Source organism: Phocoena phocoena, chromosome 8 (genome assembly GCF_963924675.1).
Source record: "Phocoena phocoena chromosome 8, mPhoPho1.1, whole genome shotgun sequence".
NCBI lineage: Eukaryota > Metazoa > Chordata > Mammalia > Artiodactyla > Phocoenidae > Phocoena > Phocoena phocoena.
Window position 1 is genome coordinate 62,037,970 of NC_089226.1, and position 25,306 is coordinate 62,063,275.

The 25,306-nt window shown below is 38.4% G+C and overlaps 1 protein-coding gene across 2 annotated transcripts; it reads left to right on the plus strand.

The window, feature by feature from the left end:
- The first annotated feature begins 888 nt into the window (after positions 1-888).
- Positions 889-24,646, plus strand: ZNF215 (zinc finger protein 215). 2 transcript variants are annotated; one of them, XM_065882641.1, is made up of 6 exons: positions 889-1,124; positions 4,605-5,166; positions 11,717-11,805; positions 13,189-13,321; positions 13,624-13,719; positions 23,775-24,646. In XM_065882641.1, exons 2-6 carry the CDS (start codon positions 4,767-4,769, stop codon positions 24,644-24,646), a joined length of 1,590 nt encoding a protein of 529 aa, XP_065738713.1. In that variant the 5' UTR covers positions 889-1,124; positions 4,605-4,766. The 2 variants fall into 2 exon arrangements, with proteins under 2 accessions (XP_065738713.1, XP_065738714.1); XM_065882642.1 differs by lacking the exon at positions 889-1,124 and adding an exon at positions 17,761-17,765 and having other exon boundaries at positions 4,767-5,166; positions 23,816-24,646.
- Positions 24,647-25,306: the final 660 nt, after the last annotated feature.

A 25,306-nucleotide genomic window follows, 5' to 3' on the forward strand; every position in this document is an offset into this window, starting at 1 on the left:
GAGTGAGTAGCAGTGGGACAAGTACGAAGTGATCAGAGCTTGAAGCTCAGCTTCGCTATTTTTAGTTTCCATAAATTTGGGGATGATAATCTCTTCTTTATAGTGTTGTGGTGATGAGTGAGATGACATTTATAATTTGCTTATGATAGTAATGAGTACAGAAGAGGTTGGTTAAAACAAAAATCTGGTTCCTATCTTGTTTGATCTAGATTTAAAGCTCCCTTCCTGGTAGACAGTCCCTGGTTTACTAGTTTGAGTTCTTCCTCTGGGGCTCAGTCCTAGACTCCTCCTCCTTCTACTGTTTTCTCTCCTTCTCCCTGCAGTCTCATTCTCCCCCTGCCCCCCCCCCCCCATAGTATCGAGTACCATCTACCCGTTACTGACACAGATTTTACAAATCTGGCCCCATACACCTCTAAGCTCTCACGTCCAATTTGACAATGCTTCTTGGATGTCACAAAGTATCTCATATGTAACAAGCCAAAACTGGACTCATGATCTTTTGCAGGATTTTCTACCGTGATGCAAAATTGAATAAATGAGTGAATGAGTGAATCAGCAAGTCAGTAAAAAAACATGTTAAACCATGTTATATACAAGACCATGTCTTTTCAAAATTACTTCACTGTTTTTTGATTCCAAGAAAATGGAGGAGGTGGGTGGGTGGAGTGAGAAGGTAAAAAAAATTTGGCCAGTTCTCCTAGATGGGGATGGAGGAGGCCACAGAAGTTTGACAAGGCCTTTTCCCACCTACCCTAAGCATGGCCCTTGGTTCCTGGCCCTAGGGTTGGACTCACGTCTATGAAGCGGGCGGGGCCTGGGAAAGGGGCGGGATGGGCAGAAGCCCCACCCCGTCTACTTTACAAACTTGGGCCGCGGGGGCTTCTGGGGGCTTCCACGGATGGTGCGCGTGCGCGGGAGTGCGCCGGCCTGCGTCTTGGTATTTAGTAGATATTGAGCTGGCGCTGGCGTGTAAGGGACAGGTAAGGCCCGCGCTGCTTAGTTGTGGCGTGGTTACTAACGCAAGCTCCCTCCCCGGGCTGGGAGGGCGACTTCTGAGGCTCCTCTGAACTGGCTCCTGGGTGTGACTGAACCCATCCCTGGCTAGGAGCGGTTGTTTGCAGGTATCACGCGGGTCAGCGGGCGGTGAAGACGCGGGTGCGTGGAATTGGGAATCCTGCTTGAGGGCGTCCAGGCGGTCTCCTCGGCTTGTTCGCTGTTACCTGGATTCCAACTCTGTGCTCTGCAGTCTCTGCGGGAGAAGCTGGAGGAGGGCGCGAGCTGACAGAGATGGAGGCGTGGGCTGTGGTGGGAAGTTAGTGCGTGAGAGAGGAGAGGTAAAAAGGGCTGGGTTGGGAAACAGGACGGTTAGGTTCCAGATCCAGGTCTGCTGTCTCCTTTTCCATGCTGGGATGGGGGCAGTCTCCAGGCGTTTAATCTGGTAAATATATCTTGCTCAGCTGGCTTTGGAATGACTGATATGGATTCCCGATCCAGTGTGACTGGGTCAATCGACTGGAAAAGAAAATGGAGAAAAGTTCATTCCAACTTGCCGTGCTGTCCCACTCATTCCTGGCCACTCCCTAAAACCTCTTTATTTCAGATGCTCATTTGCACACTGCTCTATGCTACTTTTTAGAAGCTAATCTCGGAAGGTGAAAGATTCTCCTTACCTCAGGCTACTGCTCTGCCTATGACCTATTTGATTAAAACAACCCTTTTTCACAGATACTACCTTTTCCCCATAATTAGTGCCTGTTCAAGTTCCCTGACGCTGTAAAATCCTATGAACTTGTGTCAGCTGGTTATTTGATCTAACTCTCCAGATTCCTGCCACCTGCGCCTTACTGAACCCTTCCTTCCATTGGTATTGGCTCAGCGTCTTAAATCTTCATTCTGAGTCCTACCATCATCCTTAAAGGTGTCTGTTTAGTACTTTAGAAGTACTTTAGAGTTTAAACTTTAACAGTTCTTGACTTTGTTTATTCCATTGGTGGTCACTTACAGACCACTTAAGCTATTCTCAGTCACACTCATACCTTGGACCATTTATCATCCAGACTGTTCCTCCTTCGAAATCTTAAGTGCTAGCATATCATCCTGAACATCTCTAACCTGTCCTCCTAGCTCTATAATTATTTATACTGAGTAATTTATTAATTTTTAACCTATAAACTCCTAGTATATTTTGTTGCTTTTTCTTACTTTGAGTTGAACGTTTAATTCATCTCATTCTTGTTTAATTATATATATAAGGCTTTGCTATTGCCTAACAGTAGAACTTGAGCTGTTAGATTTTGAAGTGCAGTGTTTTTAGTGTTTTTAATTTGAGTTGTTTTCCAGAAGCAAAAGTTAAATTTCAAAGTAGTTGAGATTTTTTTTCTATTTCTACTTGATGTTAAGATCTAGTTTTCGTTCTGGTAATAAATGTGGTTTGTACCGCTTTTATTTACTTTTTATTTATTGAGTTTTTTGGTAGCTTAGTAAATAGCAGCTTAGTGCTTGAATAGGAACTACATTCTATCTGGTTTTATATATCAGGCTAAGCATGTTATTCATGTCCTCTATACTATCAATTTTAGCTTACTTGTTAAGGACTGAGAAAGTTGCCTTAGTCTCCCATTTCTGTGGTGGTATTGTTGCTTGCATCTCTTGTTTTCTGAGGGTTTTGCTATAAATATATTTCATTGTGTTATTTGATACACTTAGTAGCAGTCATACTTCATTATGAGTTGTACCTTCAATCATTTAAAGTTTCCTCTTTGTCTCATTTTATTCATTTGTGCTTTTAATTCAATATACATCTTAATTCAGTATATCCTGCATATTACTGTTGTTTACATTTGTTTGTTATTTTTTCTATCATCCCTTTAAGCTTTGGAGTTCTTTTGTTTTGGATGTCTCTTAATTTTTTACATAGTTGAGTTTAAATTTTTACCCAGGGCATTTATTGTTACAATGGATGTTCTTGTTGTTAAATCTGCTTTTTTTTTTTAATGCTTACTTGGTTTTTTGTTTTGTTTTTAATATGTGATCTGTGAACGTGTTTTTCTTCTTTCTCCCTGTATGTTAATTCTGAAAGTATCTGGGCCCATAGTTCATTGTTCTGCTGGAACTCAGTGAGTGATACCTCTTAAGCACTTCGGAACTTTCTTTTTTCTTTTTTTTTTTGGTAATGAACGTGTACTTTCCTTAAGCTTTGGAGAAGGTTTGTGTTGGATCTCAGAATGTTCCCTCAGTTGTTCCACTTTGCCCTGTGTCCCCATGTAATGGGGATACTAATGAGTATATAGATGGCGTCAATACATTTCTACAAGACAGAAAGTGAAAATATAGTTTACAGAAGCAGTGTAGAAAAGGTCACAACTTAGAATATGCTAGGAGGTGACCACAGTGGAGGTGGAAACCCATCTGCCTATGAGAATCTTAAGCTGTTTCAACAGAGTATGGCAGTGAGAGTTAAATAGAACATAGGGATTGAGTGAAGGGTTACATGTGAAACATCTATTCCAGTCATCTCCCCAACCTCCCAGCCCTCTTCCCACCTACACAGAGCAGCAGTTTAGCTCCAGTGCCTTCCTCCCACAAAAAGTTCTTCCCTAAATAAATTGAATAAACCATCTGAGGAGAGGAAAGGCTTTTAGGTTAGGTGTTGACATTTCACTGCCTTTTCACTCTGTTGTGGGGGGAGCCCACAACTTGACAGCCTGTTCCTCCACTCACCCTAAATCAAAGTCTGCCAATGTGTGTGTCTCATTGATATTCACATGGCTCTTGGTAAGTCTCCCATTCAGGGTAGACACCCATTAGGAAACCAATCTACTGATACAGAAGAAGTAGAAATTCATATGATGATCTGGAATAATCAACCTAACACTTGATTCTTAAATATGAGCAGAAAACTAGGGAATACCAGATGTCTAAAAACCAAGATAAATAGAAACCCTGACCACAGAATCAAAGGGAATTTAGGAAACAGAAAACTCAAATTAGAATCTTCAGAGAAATTTGAAACAATATTGTGACTGTACAAGCACAATGCTATGGAAAAAGAACCACTGGCCTAGCGGCTTATAATAAAAATGACTCCTGAATGGTAAATTGCATCTGGACTGGGAGAAGTGTAAATCACATAGAAAGCTGGATCTGAACTTCCCTGAACGTAGTGACTCATAATCTGGCACACTCTTTGGGGAACCCTGAGAGCTGCACTCGTAGAGTTGTTAGATATCAGCTCCTGTAGAAGGCTTTTCAGCCAAGATGCTTTCTGCCCAACCTACATGGTCCACATTTCCTTGCACTTGAGCTATACTCTGTGAGAATTGCCACTGAAGAAAAATTCCAGTTACTCACTCCTCTGTTAGCAAGCTTTGTTTTCTGTCCAATAGCCTTCTTAGTAACCTAAGTGCCAAATATGACCTGTGGTAGTCCTGCAACGTTTAAATGTTTTGTTGAGCCTAAGACCTCCCTGACTGATGGGCATTGCAGACTGGCTCATAGCAAATCTGAACAAATTAAAACTTTTGATTGTTATAGTCTGGGAATGCACTTTTTGACCTATCCATGTTCATTATCTGTAGGTCATATTTATGTCTTTTTTTCAGTCTCTTGGGTGCCTGAATATTGGCTGTGCGTCTGAAGCTCCTGAAACTTTTCTCACTGCATATATATGTATATAGTACACAAGTGCTTAGCCCAAGCATGAGAATTATTGGAATCCTCTGATAAGACAAATTTGAACTGCAGTGGGAGCTCTGTGTAGGAAGATGCAGCCTTTGAACAAGTTGACGGCTATCTCAAAACCTCAAAACCTGGCTCCTCACAAACAAAGTGAGGTCCTGAGAGCAGATGTGTCTTGGCAGCCGGAATCCATCCCAGTCGTGGAGACAGATGACTGTGAAGCCTCTCGTCTAAAGTTCAGACATTTCCAGTATTTGGAAGTGTCTGGGCCTCATGAAGCCCTGAGTCAACTCTGGGAGCTCTGTCTTCAGTGGCTGAGACCAGAAATTCATACAAAGAAGCAGATCCTAGAGCTATTGGTACTGGAACAATTCCTGACAATTCTCCCTGAAGAAGTCAGGACTTGGGTGAATTTACAACATCCAAAGAACAGCAAAGAAGTGGTGAGCCTGATAGAGGATGTGATTGATATGCTTAAGGATGAAGGTGAGAATATAGAAAATTGGAGGTAGAATAGTTGACCCTTCCCATATGAAGAAAAATTATCTTAAAAATTTTTTATGGATGCATAGTTGATGTACAGTATTTATGTGTTACAGGTATATAACATAGTGATTCATAATTTTTAAAGGTTATTCTCCGTTTATAGTCATAAAATATTGGCTGTATTCCCTGTGTTGTACCATATATCCTTATAGCTTATTTTATACATAATATTTTATACCTCTTAATCCTCTATCCCTATATTGTCTGTCCCCCCTTCCCTTTTCCCACTGGTAACCACTAGTTTGTTCTCCTATATCTGTGAATCTGTTTCTTTTTTGTTACATTCACGAGTTCTATTTTTTTGATTCCACATGTAAGTGATATCATAGAGTATTTGTCTTCCTCTATCTGACTCATTTCACTTAGCATAAGAACTTTTTCTGTAGCTAGAAGATGTCAAGGGCCAGATCATGAAGAACTTTACTATATTAGGAAGGCTGAACTGAGATCTCACAGATTGAGTAGGGGAGTAAAATAATTTGATTTACCTTTCAAAAATACTGTGTTGGCTTCAGTGTAGAGCAGGGATCAGCAAACTATGACCATAGGCCAAATATTTTTGGAAATAAAGTTTTATTGGAACACAGCCACACCCCATGCATTTACATTTTGTCTACAGCTGCTTTCATACTATGACTAGACTTATTAGTTATAGCAGAGACTGTATTGCCTGCAAAGCCTAAATAAAGTATTTACAATCTGGATCTTTACAGAAAAAGTTTATCAACTTCTGCAGTAAAGGATAGCCCTGAGAGCTCTGAAAATAGGAAAACCAATTAGGAAGTATTGTAGTAGATCAGGTGTTAGAGAATGAGGAAGCATTTGGGAAAACAGAGGAGTTTGAACCTAAAGGGTTTACATATTAGGTGTGAATGGAACAAATGTTCTGACTTGCATGAATGCCGTGTAAGTAACAGTTTTTGTTGGAGAGGAGATTGATATATTAATTATGTGGCATGTTGAATTTGAGGTCTTTGTAGGACAACCACAGTGAATAATCTAATATATAGTTAAAAATATGGCTTTAGTGTTCAGAAGTATACAATTTCTGTTGCTGCTGTAACACATTACCATAAACTTTGTTGCTTAAAACAGTATGAATGTATAGTCCTACAGGTCTGTAGATCAGTGGGTCTCTCTGGGCTAAAATCAAGAAAGAAAAATATGGAAACTTATAGGTATGAACGGAAGTAGGAAAAATACAAATCCTTAGGAAGAACCAGTATTTAAGAGCTGGCATAGATCTAACTACCAATTATAGAAAATAGAGAATAGAGGAACATGTTAAGCTATACCATGGGAATGCCATTACTAAAATCCAATCTGTGGGAAACTGCAAGACAATCCAGTTTCTAAAACAAAACAATTGTAAGGGAGTAGGGAGGGGCTATGGAAGAGGGATTTAGAGATTAAAAGAAACACAAAATGTGTGTAATTGATCATGTGAATGTGTGGACCTTATAAGACATGAGGCAATTGACTGGATATTTGACTAGGCATTATTGATTAGAGACAGTGATGATACTGGTACTGGGATTATATTTAGTCCTTAGCCAAAAAGGAAATAAAATGAAGTACTGAGCAAAATAAGAAAACTCAGGGAAGCAAGCTAGAAAGGAGTAATCTAGAAAGCAAGGAACCAGGAAAGATTGGTATCTTGAGCTAAGAAAAAAGAAATCTTCAAGAAGGGAGTGTTCAACAATGTTGCAACAAAAAGGTCCTGTTAAGATGAGTATTGAAAATAATTTATTGAAATTGTTGATTAGATCCGTGGTCCAACATGGGTCTCCCTGGGCTAAAATCAAGACATCAGCAGGAATTCATTTCTTTCTGGGCCTCAGGCTCCCTTTCCCCCAACTTCAAAGCTGGCGGTGGTGAGCCAAGTCCTTTTCACACTGCCATCTCTCTGACACTATTGTCATGGTGTGTGCTGGCATACATGCACACGCTCACACTCACTCTTTCACTCTCTCTGTCTCACTGACCACAGCTGGGAAAAGTTCTCCACTTTTCAAGATTAATGTAATTTGATTGAGACCACCCAGATAATCCAGGATGATTTTTCTTTTTAATTTTTATTTTTTTGGCTGTGTCGGGTCTTTGTTGCTGCACACGGCCTTTCCCTAGTTGCAGCGAGCAGGGGCTACTCTTCGTTGTGATGCTCGGGCTTCTCATTGCGGTGGCTTCTCTTGTTGCAGAGCACAGACTCTAGGTGTGTGGGCTGCAGTAGTTGCAGCACGTGGGCTGAGCAGTTGTGGCTTGCGGGCCCTAGAGTGCACGGGCTTCAGTAGTTGTGGCGCGCGGGCTTAGTTGCTCTGCGGCATGTGGGATCTTCCCGGACCAGGGATCAAACCCGTGTCCCATGCATTGGCAGGTAGATTCTGAACCACTGCACCACCAGGGAAGTCCCCAGGATGATTTATTCATCTCAAGGATCTTTAACTTTAATATCGCTGAGTCCTTTTTTTTTTGGCTGTGCCATGAGGCTTGCGGGATCTTAGTTCCCCGACCAGAGATTGAACCCCGGCCCTGGCAGTGAAAGTGCTGAGTCCTAACCACTGGACCTCCCTTTTGCCATGTATCCAAGGATTAGGGCATGGACATTTCAGGGGGCTATTCTGCCTATCACATGGGTCAAAAAAATACGAAGTATGAGGTGGGAATGTGATAATCATTATAGACTATTCTTGAGAAGTTTGGGAAGAAAATGAGAGGTTTCAGGGTAATACAGGACCGAGAAAGGCTTTTGTTTTCTTTTAACGTGCCATGGATCCCTGAAGAACCCACTTAAAGTGTTTGCCCATATTTTACCTACCTTAGACCTCTCAGGGCTGAAGTGGCTACCTGGCTAGCACTTGTCAGAAACATTTAATGAAAAATGTATTAGCCACTGCTACCTGGGACAGCAAATAAACAGTTGGGACAAACGTAGACTAAACAAAAAGATGGGAGGAAAGGTGCTTTAGAGAGTAAGGGATTTGAAAGCTCCTACATATTCTTAGAGATCTAGAAGGCTGGGTACATGTTCAGAAAGACCTGAGAATTCCCTGATTCTCACCTCTGGCTGGTCTTCAGGCTCTGCTCGATCAGGAAATGAAGACTAAGGCAGGGGTGAAAACTATCTGGCTAAGTATTGAAGGCATTTTCTGATGCAGACAGCCCATCTGCAAAGGCTAGGAAATGATTTTTGTTTTTCTGGTTTCAAGCATTTAAGGAAATCTCTGGAATCGCTAGCTAACCACTAAGTTAAGGAAACAGACTTAAGTGGGCACACACAACAAAGAATATAGACTTTATAAATTCAAAAAAAGGTTGAAAACATCAACAACATTGATAAAAGTTTAGCTACAATGACCAAGCAAAAAAAAGAGAAGACCAAAATAAAATCAGGAATAAAGGTAGGGGTATTACTACTGACCTTGCATAAATCAAAAAGATTATCAGAGAATACTGTGAAAACTTAGATGAAATAGAAAAACTCCCAAACTACCAAAAGTGACTCAACTCATCTGTAACGACTAAAGAGACTGAATCAGTAATTTTTAAAATTTCAACAAAGTAAACCCAAGGACAACATGGCTTCACTGGTGAATTCTACCAAACATTAAAACAATAATTAACACCAAACTTTCTCAGACTCTTCTAAAAAACAGAAAAGGCAGGAATACTTCCTAACCTATTCTATGTTGGGAGTTTTAATCTGATGCCAAAGCCAGAGAGAGACATCACAAGAAAAGAAAGCTAGTGAACCAAACCCAGCAGCATATTAAGAGGATTATACACCATGACCATGTGGGATTTATCCCAGAAATACAAGGATGGTTCAAATGTGAAAATCAACATTATACACCATACCAGTACAATGAAGGGAAGAATCACATGATCATCTCAATTGATGCAGAAAAAGCATTTGACAAATTTGTATATGAATGTTCATAGCAGCATTATTCATAATAACCAAAAAAATGGAAGCAATCCAAAAGTTCATCAACTGATGAATGGATAAACAAATTGATATTCATACAGTGGAGTATTATTCAGCCATTAAGAGGAACAAAGAACTAACACATGCTACAACATGGATGAACCTTCAAAATATGCTAATTTAAAGAAGTCAGACAAAAAAGGTCACATACCATAGGACTGAATTTACATGGAATGCCCAGAATAGGCAAATCCAAAGAGACAGCATGGAGGGAAGGGGAATGGGAGGTGACTCCTTAACGGGTATGGGGTTACTTTTGGGGGTAATGAATATGTTCTGGAATTAGATAGTGGTGACGGTTGCACAAAACTGTGAATATACTAAAACCCATGAATTGTGTACTTTAGAATGGTTAATATGGTGAATTTTTTGTTATGTGAATTTTACCTCAATTATTTAAAAAGGTGAAGTAAAAGAGATTACTGGATCAAGCTAAGATTGGATGTTAGATATAAAGGATCAGTGTTCAAGGAATTTCAAGTCTGAAGAGAGTAAATCTGCAAGTGATTTACCATAAAATCCAAGCTGCATAGAAAAGAAAGTAACTTCACAAGAGGGATGATAGACGGGGAGAAAATTAAAGAAGCAATGTACTATGGTGGAACCTTGATGGAAGGATAGGAGAGTTGAAAGGATAGGAAAATATGGTTAGGGATTGATTCATTCAAGTTTGTTCTCAGAGTAGAACAATTTGAAGTATATAAGGACCCCAGTATGAAAAAGGAAGTAGCTTGATTGCTGATGGTTGTTAGAAACAAGGTTGTCAAGGGTCTTCAGGCTGGGTTGTTGAAAAGATTATGATTTGGTGTGGAAAGCAACAATTTTAGCTAAGTAAAGTTCTTACTGGCCTAGTGCAATTACTTATTTAATGTCTGTCGTTCACGACAGACTATAGGCTCCCTGAGGGCAGGCATCTGTGTGCCTCACACATGGGAGGTACTCAGTAAATACGGGCTGAATAAATGAATTTGCAATAGCTTAGTGTATTACAACATCAAGAAGGCCCTAGCTAAATGGCATGAACCACTATGAAAAGTTTTTGTATGAGCGTAGAAAAATCTTTATGAGGAAATGGGAATGGAGAAGTATGCATATATCAAAACGACTACCAAGACCATAGTATTGGAGGATGAGAAGAGGTGGCTTTGATGGTGGCCAAGATCCATTTTAGATTAGAAGGGAGAAAGAATATTTTATAAAGAGCTAGGGAATATATAGGAATTTTTCTTTGAATGGCATGAGAGTTTCAGAGAACAGAACTGTAAAGGTTCAGGAAGGAAGTCAGCAGGAAAGAAGAGTTACGGGAAGGAAACAATACTCAGAGCAATAAAAAAGGGATGGCTCTTTGAAGGCTTTTGCATCTTTTCAAGATATCTCGCATATTTCCAAGAATGACAAGAATCAGAAACAATGTGATATTCTACTATGTATAAAATAGATAACTAATGAGAACCTACTGTATAGCACAGTGAACTGTACTCAGTGCTCTGTGGTGACCTAAATGGGAAGGTAATCCAAAAAAGAGGGGATATATGTATTTGTGTAGCTGATTCACTTTGCTGTACAGCAGAAACTAACACAACATGGTAAAGTAACTGTACTCCAATAAAAATTAATTTAAAAAATAAATCATATAAAAAAAGAACGTGGTATTGACTGTCCTAGGGGTTATGGGACTGAGCAGACAGGTTTCACAAAGTGTTATAGGCCTGAATAAAGTTAACAGACTGTAATCTTGTGGCAGTATTCAAATTGCTGAGAAATTTGAATTTTTTTTCAAATCCTGCCTTTATTTATAAAACGTAAATAATTCCTGCATTGTTTCTATTTTTTCTTATTTCACCCTGAATCAATGAAAACTTCACAGACCAGTATTGGCCCATAGTCTGGCATTTGAGGATTAGTGGTGTAATTAATGAATCTCGGAGAAACATTAGGAAGTAGCCCTTGGGTATACGTCTCACCAAAGGGCTGGAGAAGAGAATCGGTTGCTGCTTAGATTTTTATGTCCTGGATGAGTCAGTAGTCCAAGGTGACCAGACTGCCTGAGTCTGTGTATAGTATACACAGAGCGACTTAGAGGAAAAGAATCCTTGAGTAGATTAATCCCCAATGTCTTTGAGAAAGTGATTGGTTGGGTAAAATATTCTTAGCTCCCAGTAGAATTACAGCCTGTGGTGGCTAAGCCTTAGTTAGGATTTAGTTTTGACAAGATTAAAGTGGTTTTTTTTGGATCTGCTATAACCACAGATGAGGCATCAAAATATTATTTTGGCCTTCTCTCTGATCAAGGAGTTCTTGACCCCTGGTAGAATATGCAAATCACTTTTAGAGCTTTTTAAAAATATAAGATCTGGGCCCCACTCCTGGAGATTGTGGTTGCTGGTAGAGCCTGACATCATTAAATTTCAAACTTCTGAAGTAGCATGTTAAAAGTACTATAATTATTAAAAGTTTCTCCAAGGAAAAACTTGTCTCCCTAATGTTTTCCTTCGTCTTCCTCAGGTATAACCTGCAAGGATTCTGCCCTACTCCAGAAGGGGAGCGTCAAGCAAGAAAAAATGGGAGCTGACTCACTAACAGGCAAATCCCAGGTAAATTAGGATTCCACTCTATTGTAATGTTCTGCTTTTTCTTTTTAGGTCTGTGAACTTTTGCCAAACATAGTTCCATCTAAGAACATGACTGTTTTAGTTGATGATATGCTGGACATTGGATCTATTTTACTTGATGATACACTTTTTGGAAAATATTTAATTTTTGTATATTCTCTGTGCATCTCTACCCTTGAGATTGTAGATGATAATTGAAGGTATAGACATAGGGCCTAACCAGGGAATGTTTAGAATGAAAAGTGAAGTAAGCCGAGGGCAGAATCCTGAGCAATGTCATTTAATAGGCAGGAGCAGAAGAAACCTCAAAGGATACTGAAGTTAAAGGACCAAAGTGGTAGAGGAAAACCAGGAAAACATGATGTCACTGTGAAAGCAAGGAATGACCGTATTTCAAGGAGAAATCCTTTAAAAGTTCAGAAAAGTGCAGCCTGAGTAGTGTCTATTCTCTTAACATCATGGAGATACAAGCATGCATGGGAATAGAAGCCAGGTTGCAGAGGGTTGAGGAAAGAGGAAAAGTGAGGAGGTAGGCAAAACACATGTAGACAACTTATTCACAAAGACTGGCTCTGAGGTAGAGGAAGGATTTGTGTGTTTCAGTGTGATTGAAGGTAAACTATAAGGACAAGGTTGAGAATGCTGGATAGAAAAGTGCAACAGCTGATGGGATGAAGGCCCTTATAACCAGTATTTATGCAGTGCCTAACATTTCTAAGGGCTGGGAATATGACAGTAAATGAAACAAAATGCCTGCCTTTGTGGAGATTACATACTACTAGAAGTAGACAAACACAAGCAAATAAGATAATTGCAGATGGTAATAATTATTAGGGAGAAAATAAAGAAACAGACTGATTAGGAAGATGGCTACTTTATTGGGTAATCAGGAAAGGCCTATCTGACAAAGTGACATTGGGCTCTGAGACCTGAAGGATGAGACATTAGCTGACAGCGTTTCTCAGTTAGAGATGCTCCCTGTTCTGCTAGGAGAGCCTACATTTTCATTATAAATTTCCCTCAAATCTGCCTTAAACTCTTCCTATTCTGAACTCTTTCTGTGTAAATTATTTGTACTCTATAGTAATTTTTTGTTCCACAATTATTCCAACCGGTTTTTCTCCTCGGTTAAAATGTAAGCTAATCTAGAGTTAGGACAGCCCTTCATTTTCCTTTCGCAGCCCTCAAAGAGTACCAAGTTGATAGGCCCCTAAGGTAACTTGATTTTTATCACTTGGAACTCCAAACGTTGTCCTATCAATTTTTTTTTGTATATTCTTGCCACCCACCCTGTTCTTTCCAAATTCATTTCTCCTCTAGTAATATCTTTGAGACCTTTGATTAAAAAGGAACTTAATGTTTTAGGAGCCAGTGACACTCAAAGATGTGGTTGTGGAATTCAGCGAGGAAGAGTGGGGGCAACTGGACCCTGCTGTAAAGAACCTGTACAGGGATGTGATGCTGGAGAACTATAGGAACCTGAATTCATTGCATAAAGGTGGCGTCTGCGTATTTACCTAATCTGCCCTTTAGCAGTCTCTTCATCTACTGTTAAGAACTACTGTTGAAGTGGTTGAGGGCATTTGGGTTTCAGTTTAGGTTTCTTAATAACTTCTGGGCACAATAGCAGATTTTCTTGCTGTATGTGACTGAAAGTCTTTTCTGATGTAGAGCTAGAAATACACAGGTCCACTGGCCTTATCTTTTAGCAGCTCTTAGACTACTACTTTGGGATGGGATTCTCTTCCCCATAAAAATGTCTGAAATGTGTTTGTTTGTTTTCCTTTTCCCCATGTACAGAGCATCTACTTTCCAAACCAGTTGAGACCTCCAGGTTGGAGAGTAAGGAAAAAAGTTGGATAATGGAGCAAGAAATTCTAAGAACAGCTGTTTTTGGTAAGCAACAGGTAGATCTGAGGCATTTGTAAGAAGCTTCTGTTCATTTAATACACAGATAATGTACAACCCAGGGTTTGAGTTGTTGGTTGGGAGGTGACAGCAAACCAGCTAAACTTTGAAGAAGAAAAGTCATTGCTTTTTGTTCACAGATTCCTTTTCTTATATGGACATGCAAAAAAGTGGTGTGGGTTAGGAACACAGACTCTTTTATTTTTTTTTAATTGAAGTATAGTTGGTTTACAATGTTGTGTTAGTTTCTGGTGTACAGCAAAGTGATTCAGTTATGCATATATATATGTGTGTGTGTGTGTGTGTGTGTGTGTATTGTTTTTCATATTCTTTTCCATTATGGCTTATTATAGGATATTGAATATGGCTGCCTGTGCTATACAGTAGGCCCTTGTTAGTTATCCATTCTATATATAATAGTTTGCATTTGCTAATCCCAAACTCCCAATCCATCCCTCCCCTCCTCCCTCCCCCTTGGCAACAAGTCTGTTCTCTATGTCTGTGAGTCTGTTTCTGTTTAGTAGATAAGTTCATTTGTGTCATATTTTAGATTCCACATATAAGTGATACTATATGATTTTTTTTTCTGATTTACTTAGTGTGATAATCTCTGGGTCCATCCATGTTGCTGCAACTGGCATTATTTCATTCTTTTTAGAGCTGAGTAATATTCCATTGCATATATGTACCACGTCTTTACCATTCATCCGTCAATGGACATTTAGGTTGTTTCCATGTCTTGGCTATTGTAAATAGTGCTGCCATGAACATTGGGGTGCATGTATCTTTTCAAATTATAGTTTTGTGTGGATATATGCCCAGGAGTGGGACTGCTGGATCATATGGCAACTCTATTTTTAGTTTTTTAAGGAACCTCCATACTGTTCTCCATAGTGGCTGCACCAGTTTACATTCCCACCAACAGTGTAGGAGGAGGAACACAGACTCTTAACACAGGCAGAGTTGCCTGGGGCAGCCTCCCTGCCAAGTTTCCTCTTCTGTAATGTAACAGTGTTTACCTCCACATTACTGTGGGGATTAAATGAGTTGATATGTGTAGCACACTTAGAACAGCGTCTGGCATGTGGTGTTATATAAGCAAATGTTAGCCAACCTAACATTAAATCATATTCTCTCTTTTAAAGAAAAGGAACTGCTTTATACTAGGGTGACTCCAGTAATCTTCCATTTTTCCTTCTTTTACTGTAGACCTCCTTAACTTGTGCCTTCCTACCGTCAACGTAATCTCTTTATTCTTATTAACATTTTGTTTGTGAAATTAGAAATTGTTGTGTGCTTAATATAAATTTTAGTAAGTAAAGTATGAAGAGGAATATAACTCACCCTGTTACCTCACTACCCAGAGCTATGCAGTATTAACATCGTGGTTTGTTTTCTTAAGCCATTTTCTTTGTGGTGATGTGTGCCTATGGCTTGTAAATATTTTTCAACAAAACTGGGATCATCGAGAATGTGTCATTATGTATTCTGCTCTTCTCACCTCATGTGATATCATGAACAAATACCCATTTAATTAGTCTATGAAAATGTGGTTTCTAATTTGCATATGACAGCCCCTCACACATGTATAATAATTAACCATTCCCCACCCCAACTGTTAGACATTTAGTTTGTTGCCAGGTTTTCAGGCATATATGATTCCTTTCACAGGATTCCTTCTTAGAAGAGGAACTTCATCATCAAAGGGTATAACTATATTAACTGTCTTGTTACATTAGGTTATATTCTCTACAAAAGAACTATGTTGTCTACTACCAACTCATACTCACTAATAATGAGAGTGTTACTATCACTTTAGTTATTATATCTCTATTATCACCTGAGCAAACACTGGGTATCATTTACCTGAAATCTTTATTAATTTGTTAGGCAGTTGACTCCATTTCTTCTTTCATAAGGTAAATCCTCTCCCTGATTATCCTTTCAACCACATTTCTCCCTGCTTTTTTTAACTTCTATTTTCACCATTTCTGCCTCATTCTCCCATTAGCTTTTTAACATTTTCAGGTCATTATTAATTTTTTAACTTTCTCTCTCAACTCTACACCCTCTTCTAATACTCTGTTTCTCACCTCTTTATAGCCAGACTTCTCCGGGTGTTTTATACTTGCTTTTCTCTTTTTCTCACCTTTTATTCCTCAACCCGTTCCTGTTGAGCTTTTACCCGAAATACTAATCTTCAACAATTCTTGTTCAAGTCACTCATGACTTTATCGGAGTGAGCTTCAGGGGACACTTTTTAATTCCTTATCTCATTTGACTTCTCAACAGCAAGTGACACTGTTAACTGCTGCTCGTTCTGAAAACACTCCTAGGTTCCTGTAATACTCCTGAGTTTCTTCTCTTTCTGGCTAGTCTGTCTCTGTCTACTGCAGACCTGTCCTTCTCTACCTATCTAATACATTTCAGTTTTTCAACATTTGATCTCATCCTGTCTTCTCTTTTGACTCTGTATTTTCTTCCATCTACAACTGAAGCTTCAATGATCACACATTTATAGCAGCTTACAAGTTCATATCCCCAGCTCAGGCTTCAGCTCTGAACTAAAATTTATATACACATGACATTTCTCTTGGATGTCTCAAAGATGCCTTAAATTTCATAAAACCCAAGTGATTTTTTTCCTTTCCAGTATTCTTCCATTGTTCCCTAGCTGGATGAGCTGCCATCCATCCAGTTATACAAGTACAGTTTAAGTGTTATCCTTGACAGCCTCTTCTCCTTCATCTCTCTAATACTTGTTTTTTATCCTAAATATCTCTTAAATGTCTCTACTTCTCTATCTGCAATGCCATTACTGTAGTCCATGTCCTGTCGTCTCTCACCTGAACTATCACCATAGCCTCTTGTCTTAATACGAGATCTTGGCTTCCCTCTTAGCTCTGTCTCCCCTCCACAACTCCAGTGTTTGAACCACACTGCAGTCATGGAGATCATGGTTTATCATGTACTTGCTGAAACTTCTGTACTGAATCCAGTTTTGCTTACTTCACAACACACTTGTCCCTACCTACTTCTCCAACCTCATCTCACAGTACATCCTTTTTGCACTCAAACCACACTGATCTACTCTGTCAGCCAGCATCAAATATGTATTAGCATCTACTGTGCCCTGTGCACTCTGATAGGTGTTGGGGTTCAGTAGAGAAAAAACACTTCCATAGGGAACATATTTCTGTTGTCCCTTGAGTGTGGCTTGCCCTCTCCCATCACAGGACCTCTGTGCGTGTTGTTTCTTTACTTAATGCTCTTCCTCCTATCTTTGCCTAGTTGACTCCTATTCCTTCAGATCTCAAATAGGTCCATATCTCCTCAGGGAAGCATTTCTTAACTAGGTTAGTTTTTTCTATATACTCCCATAGCACCATATTCTTTTCCTCTTACCATTTATCACAAATATACTCTACATGTGTCTCTGTGAGTCTTTGTCTCACCCTAGGTTTTGTGTTCCTTGAGGGAAGGCAACGTGTCTCTTTCTGCCTACATTTATATCTGCGCCTTTTGCGCATATGTAGGAACCAAAGAAACAGATAGATAGATTGACAGATACTGGATTATGAGAAAAGTAAAAATTATTTGTTTTGGTCATCTGTGATTCAGTAAATGGTTCTTTTATGTCCATTATCAAGATTTTAGAGGTTTTTAATTGGTATATTATAAGCTTATGTTTAATTCTCACTATTGACCATATTTGTGGCAAATGAGATGTGTCTGAAGACATTTTTAAAAATTATTTTATTCATGGAGCCTGCCATATTTTTTATGTTATCATGTATCTCCCCCATTGTTTAATATCTGTTAATTTTATACATAAGAATTTTTCCATCCCAAAACTAAGGAACATTTTTTCATTTTATTCTGACTCCATCTACTTCATTATTTAAATATAATATACCTTAATCAATCTGGAATTTACTTCAGTAAATGTCATTTATTTTACCAGTTAATGGATTTTGGTGGATTAATGATGGCCACAAAATCTTTGTCACTCCCTCCATTGAAGTGTAGATGTTGTTTTCCCTCCCCTTGACTCTGAGCTGGCACTAGATTCTTTGATCAATAAAATGTAGCAGAAGTGACACTGTGCCAATTCCAGGTCTAGCCTGTAACAGGACTTGCAGCTTCCGCTTCTTTCTCCTGGAATTCAGCAGCCACTAGTTTTAGTACCCTGATACCACTATGCTTATGAGAAGCCCAACTTGGCCACATGGAACATGTATACACACACACAAATACACACATGCATCATGTATTTTTTTAAGATTTCCACAGTTTTTTGAATTGAAGTGTAGTTGATTTACAATGTTAGTTTCAGGTGTACAGCAAAGTGATTCCATATATATATGGAATATATATATATATATATTCTTTTTCAGATTCTTTTCCCTTAATGGTTATTACAAAATACTGAGTACAGTTCCCTGTGCTATACAGTAGGTCCTTGTTGGTTATCTATTTTATATATAGAAGTGTGTATATATTAATCTCAAACTCCTAATTTATCCGTCCCCCCTTCCCCTTTGGTAACCATAAGTTTGTTTTCTATGTCAGTAGGTCTGTTTCTATTTTGTATTTAAGTTCATTTGTATCACTTTTTTTTTTTAGATTCCGCATATGGGTGACATCATGATATTTGTCCTTTTCTTTCTGACTCATTTCATTTAGTATGATAATCTCTAGTCCATCCATGTTGCTGCAAATGGCATTATTTCATTCTTTTTTATAGCTGAGTAATATTCCATTGTATATATGTACCACATTGTTTTTATCCATTCCTCTGTTGATGGACACTTAGGTTGCTTCCACGTCTTGGCTATTGCAAATAGTGCTGCAGTGAACATTGAGGTGCATGTATCTTTTTTAATTATGGTTTTGTGTGGATATATGCCCAGTAGTGGGATTGCTGGGTCATATGGTAGTTCTATTTTTAGTTTTTTAAGGAAACCTCCATACTGTTCTCCATAGTGGCTGTACCAATTTACATTCCCACCAACAATGTAGGATGGTTCCTTTTTCTCCACACCCTCTCCAGCATTTATTATTTATAGAATTTTTGATGATGGCCATTCTGACCAGTGTTAAGGTGATACCTCATTGTAGTTTTGATTTGCATTTCTCTAATAATTAGGGATGTTGAGCATCTTTTCATGTGCCTTTTGGGCATCTGTATGTCTTCTTTGGAGAAATGTGTATTTAGATCTTCTGCCCATTTTTTGATTGGGTTGTTTGTTTTTTTGATATTGAGATATATGAGCTGTCTGTATATTTTGAAAATTAATCCCTTATCAGTTGCATCATTTGCAAATATTTTTTCCCACTCTGTAGGTTGTCTTTTTCTTTTGTTTATGGTTTCCTTTGCTGTGTAAAAGCTTTTAAGTTTAATTAGGTCCCATTTATTTATTTTTGTTTTTATTTTCATTACTCTAGGAGATGGATCCAAAAAGATATTGCTGCATTTTATGTCAGAGTGTTCTGCCTACGTTTTTATAGGAGTTTTATAGTATCTGGTTTTACATTTAGATTTTTAATCCATTTTGAGTTTATTTTTGTATATGGGGTTAGAGAATGTTCTAATTTCATTCTTTTACATGTAGCCTGTCCATTTTTCCTGGCACCACTTATTGAAGAGGCTGTCTTTTCTCCACTCTATATTCTTGCCTCCTTTATGGTGGATTAATTGACCGTAGGTGCATGGGTTTATTTCTGGGCTTTCTATCCTGTTTCACTGATCTGTATTTGTTTTTGTGCCAGCACCATACTGTTGTGATCACTGTAGCTTTGTAGTATAGTCTGAAGTCAGGGAGCCTGGTTCCTCCAGCTCCATTTTTCTTTCTCAAGATTGCTTCAGCTATTCTCAAGATCGTCTTTTACGTTTCCATAGGAATTAAAAAATATTTTGTTCTACTGTGAAGAATGCCACTTTCACAGTATGTATATAGTAGTGTGTATATATTAATCTCAAACTCCTAATTTATCCCTTCCCCTTTCTCCTTTGGTAACCATAAGTTTGTGTAATGCCAATTACACAAAATGTAATTTGATAGAGATTGCATTGAATCTGTAGATTGCCTTAGGTAGTATAGTCATTTTGGCAATATTGATTCTTCCAATCCAAGAACATGTTATATCCTTCCATCTGTTTGTGTCATCTTCGATTTCTTTCATCAGCATCTTATAGTTTTCAGAGTACAGGTTTTTTGCCTCCTTAGGTAGGTTTACTCTTAGGTATTTTATTCTTTTTGATATGATGGTAAATGGGATTGTTTCCTTAATTTCTCTTTCTGATCTTTTGTTGTTAGTGTATAGAAATGCAACAGACTTCTGTGTATTAATTTTGTATCCTGCAACTCTACTGAATTCATTGATGAGCTCTAGTAGTTTTCTGGTAGCGTCTTTAGGATTTTCTACACACATGTGTGTGTATGTGTGTGTATATATATATATATATATGTGTGTATATATATATATATATATATATATATATATATATATATATATATATATATATATATAAATTTTTTTTTTTTTTGCAGTACGCAGGCGTCTCACTGTTGTGGCCTCTCCCGCAGTGGAGCACAGGCTCCGGATGCACAGGCTCAGTGGCCATGGCTCACGGGCCCAGCCGCTCTGTGGCATGTGGTATCTTCCCGGACCGGGGCATGAACCCGTGTCCCCTGCATCAGCAGGCAGACTCTCAACCACTGCACCACCAGGGAAGCCCCACACATGTATATTTTTAAGGCTTACCAAATGTTTCAGATATAGAACAAGAATCAATGATCCAAGTTTACTAGAGACAGTATAGGTAAATTTGGATAGAGAATATAAAGCCAGATTTTGGAGAGTTTAACTAACTAGGTGATTTGAGAAGTTGGGGGAAATTGTTAGGCCAAAGAAAGGCAGAGGTGGTTTGGCATGGGCTGGTCTCCAGGAGAGAAGTAGGCAGAGACCCAGAATTAGGATTATAGGCTAAGGTTTAAAGTGTTTATTTTTGTTTTAGGTTAGAGACTGGAACAAAGTCTTATAGATAAAGCACAGTTTATGAGTTTGGAATTAATGGTCAGGAATAAGCCAGTGATTTGAAATCTATTAGAGCAAAAAGAGAACAAATCATTCGTTAATATTATGTGTAAAGATAAACAATGGTATTAACACTAAAATCAACAGATTCTTAGGCCTATTACCATAATTATTTAATATTTACCTGAAGGTTTTAACTAATGAAAGAAAAATAAATGAAACAAATGAGAAAATTAATAGAAAAGAGAAAAATCTATTTGTGTATGATAACTTTCTACTTAGAAAATCCAAGAGACTCAGTATCAAAATGATTGTATCTGTTTAGAATTTCGTTAAGGTGGCCAGATATAAAATAAAAATATTAGCAGCTTTTCTACATATTAGAACCAAGTGACTTGAAAATAACAAAATACATGAGAGTGATTTTAAAAATAGAAATAAGGAAGTTGCATGAAAAATGAGTTGTACAAATATGAAGAGAACATAGATTTTCTTAGGGAAATACAACTAGGAATTTTGCTATTTAATAAATACTACTAGAACAAAATTACGGTTTTGGTCATCTATTATTTCTAACAAATTACCCAAAAACTTAGTGACTTAAAACAATTATTTTATTAATTCTCACAATTTCATGAGTTGACTTAGGAATTCTTACATTCCATATGATGTTCGCTGAGGATGCAGTGTTTTGGGAGCTTGACTGGGATGGAATGGCCAAGATGACTTGGCCATTCCAACTATGATCACATAGATGGAAGTTGATGCTAGCTGTCACTGGGAACTTAGCTAGTCCTGTGGACCACAACACCTATATATGGCCTCTACTGAGGCAAGGACTTCTCACAGCATGGCAACAAGGTTCTGAGAGGGAACATCCTGAGAGGAATTGAAAGCTGTGGGTCTTTTAAAGGCTAGGCCCAGGGACTTCCCTGGTGGCGCAGTGGTTAAGAATACGTCTGCCAATGCAAGGGACACAGGTTCGATCCCTGATCCGGGAAGATCCCACATGCTGAGGAGCAACTAAGCCCTGAGCTTTAGAGCCCGCAAGCCACAACTGCTGAGCGCATGCGCAACAGCTACTGAAGCCCACATGCCTAGAGCCCATGCTCTGCAACAAGAGAAGCCACCGCAACGAGAAGCCCGTGCACCACAATGAAGAGTAGCCCCCTCACTGCAACTAGAGAAAGCACAGTGAGACAAAGACCCAACGCAGCCAAAAATAAATTAATTAATTAAAAAAAAATTTTTTTGATAAAATAAAGGCTAGGCCCAGAAATAGTCTAGTATCACTTCTATCACATTGTGTTGGCCAAGCAGTCGCAGGATCAGCCCAGATTCCAGGGGAAGAAAAATAGACTCCACTTCTCTATGAGGAGAGTATCAGAGAAAGTGCCATAATTCTGATCTGCTATAGTCTGTCCTCTGGCCACAAATTAACTTTATTTTTCTCCCTTGTTAATTACATTTACTGTCTCCTAAGATGTCATTTCATTATGGCATCAATCTTGAAGTCCAGGAACTCATCCTGTAAATTAAGTCCAGGTTTGGAAGAGGTTCCTATCTCTCTGAAAACCTGTGAGTTAAAGGGACAAGTTATCTGCCCCCACACATCCAATATACACTGGTGAGGTAGAGACAGGAAAGCTACAATCGATATTTCCATTATATTCCTAGGCTTCATCCTAGGAGATTCTGATTTAATTGTCTAGTTTCCAGTATGGGCATTTTACAGACAAATAATGATTTCTCGTAGAGATTAGACTAAAGAAGCCTGAACTGATATATACTTGACAGAGCTGGATGTATCAGTGAGAGCTGCTTTGAGGTAAAAGTCATTTCATAAAGTAAAGTAATAGTACCTAAGGACAGATTAGATATGAGAGATAAAGAGCAATGGTTATTCAAGTTCTCTTCATGAACTCTAGTGTAAATGTTAGAAGGCCAGTGACTCACTGAATGAAAATGAGGACATTGAGGGAAGTTCTTTCCACATGGAAGATGATAGCCTCTCATTTGTTGAGTTTTGGAAGAGAGTAGGGATGGTCAAGTAGAGGTGTTCTAGTGACTGTGTGAAACTGCAAAGCTGAAGGTCTTGCTTGGCTACCAATAAAGTATAGAAGATAAAATCATTAGATATATCTGATGTTATGTGGAAAAGGAGAAAGAAGGGAAGTCAGTTAAATTTAATTTTTTTTTAAATGCTAGAATATACAGTATACTGGGTATATTTATATAGAAACTAAGTGAAAAAAGAATTTGAGAAGGAAACTGGAACTCTATCAAATGAAATAGAGAAAATGAAGGCAGGTGAAAACAGAAGAACCCAACCTGAATCAGAATAGGTAAAGTTTTGAGTTCTAGGAAACACATAGAAGTGTCTGAGCACTGTTGGAATCAGGAGTGATTATTTTGAGCCCAGGATAAGACTGGTTTCCCTGCTATCATATATTACAGTTATTTCTGCCTCTGTTAAATGCAGGGAATAATTTCTCTGTATGGAAAATAGGGGCACTGTGATTGCAAGTTTGCTTTTAGCTGTTAAGCTGTGGGACCTATAAATTTAGACATGTTCCTGAAGAAATGATTAAATTGGTATTTTTGAAGGGCTATTATGTGGAACACCTTGGGGCAAAAGAGACAGGATGCTAGAGAAAGGAAGATTAGGTATAACTTTCACAGACTAGTTATGAACCAGTGATGGCTTGAACTGTGATATGCCATGCCATCCCAGTTCATATGCTGATATTTTACCTAAGTTCTGTGTATTCTCCTTAGTATTCTTGAATAGCTCTTATATTTTATGATCTCCTGATCCTTTTAAAAATATTTTTATCCCATTTATTTCTTCTTTAATCCTTGTTTTCTAACCTTGCCTCACATTTCCATTCTGTATTTAAAGACCCATAAAATATGCGTATACCCTTATATGGCTTAGTGTCCCTTTCCTAATTAAGCAGTTTCCCTTCTTCTAGTTCATGGAATTTTAAATTTATTTTTAGACAGAGAGATAATTTCAGAAAATCAGGATTTAGTTCCAAAGCAGAGAATTTCTGGAGAAGAATCATCCCATGCAGTGATTATGACAAGACTGACTGAAAATGGACATCCTCCTTTAGATGCCTGGAAAAGTGATGATTGGTTATATAAGAACCAGGAACACTGGGACATAAATTTGCCACAAGAAGCTTTCGTTCATAATGCAGTCTACACTGAGGGGGGAGACTTTGAATATAGTGAAAATAAGGAAAGCTTTGATGTTAAGTCAGTTAACTCAACTTTTGACACACAACAGGGAGTTCCTATGAGAAGGGGTTCCCCAAAGTGTGGTCAGCTTAAAACTAACTTCGAATTTAATTTAGACTCAGTAGGTAAGCAACATTCAGAATATAACGGAAGTGGGAATGCCTTGAACTTGAATACAAATACTCAGCACCCAAAATGTCATGCCACAGTGAATTCCTATGAATGTCATCAGTGTGGGAAGGCCTTCAGCCGCAGTTCGTCTCTTGTTCGACATCAGATCATTCACACAGGAGAGAAACCCTATAAATGCAATGAATGTGGAAGATTCTTCAACCGACGTACAAACCTTACTAAGCATCAAAAAATTCACACTGAAGCAAAGGCCTCCGAAGGCAATAAATATGTAAAACTCCTCAGTCAGCCTGAAGACAGTAATAAAAATCCAAGATTCTGTTCTGCAAATAATCCCTATGAATGTGTTAACTGTGGAAAATCCTTCACCCGGAGCTCCTCACTTATTCGACATCAAGTGATTCATACAGGAGAGAAACCATTCAAATGTAAGGAATGTGAGAAAACTTTCAATAGGAGTTCAAACCTGATTAAACACCAAAACCTTCATACTTGAGAGAAGTCCTATGACAGGAAGAATGTGGGATTATCTTCAGTCAGAACTCATTCAAAGTCCATGAATTTATTCTGGAAGGAATCCTGTGAATATAGTAAATGAAAGAAAATGTTTGTTGGAGATTATTCTTTAATTGATATGACTGAATTAATATGGAGATAAATCTGTTATTGGATAGAAATCTGAGGGAGCTTTTCCAGGCTTCAAATGAAGTCATAAGGGTTCAGAGTTAAACATATCCACATGATAGTGTTTGTCTGTCATTATTCCGATATCCATTATCATCATCTTCCCCTAGTTCATAAATGGAACCTATGGAATACTTATATTCATCTGATCTATTGATGAAGTAGATATTAGGGAGGAGCCAAGCAATACCCTTGGAGTTGACATCTAATAAAACTCAAACTTTCAGTCCTTATAAGAAGGTCACAAGAAACCAGGAACTCACAAGAATATATCCATAGAAAGACACTTCTAAGGACTGACTCTGAATTAATGGCAAAGACCACAGTGACAGCCAATTACTTCACACCTAGTAATATCCTTAGGTGTCCTCGTGTGGAGTGGGGACTGGAATTGGAAGAGGGTTTTCAACTGCAATGGTGGGTGGATGTGTTGTTAATCTACATGTATTCTCAAGATCTGCATTTGTTGAAG

Excerpts from the sequence above, each read along its gene's own strand:
- ZNF215 (XM_065882641.1), top strand. The coding sequence starts at position 4,767 with ATGCAGCCTTTGAACAAGTTGACGGCTATCTCAAAACCTCAAAACCTG. Across the intron at positions 5,167-11,716 it reads TGATATGCTTAAGGATGAAG|GTATAACCTGCAAGGATTCT; the intron begins GTGAGAATATAG and ends CGTCTTCCTCAG. Across the intron at positions 13,720-23,774 it reads TCTAAGAACAGCTGTTTTTG|ACAGAGAGATAATTTCAGAA; the intron begins GTAAGCAACAGG and ends ATTTATTTTTAG.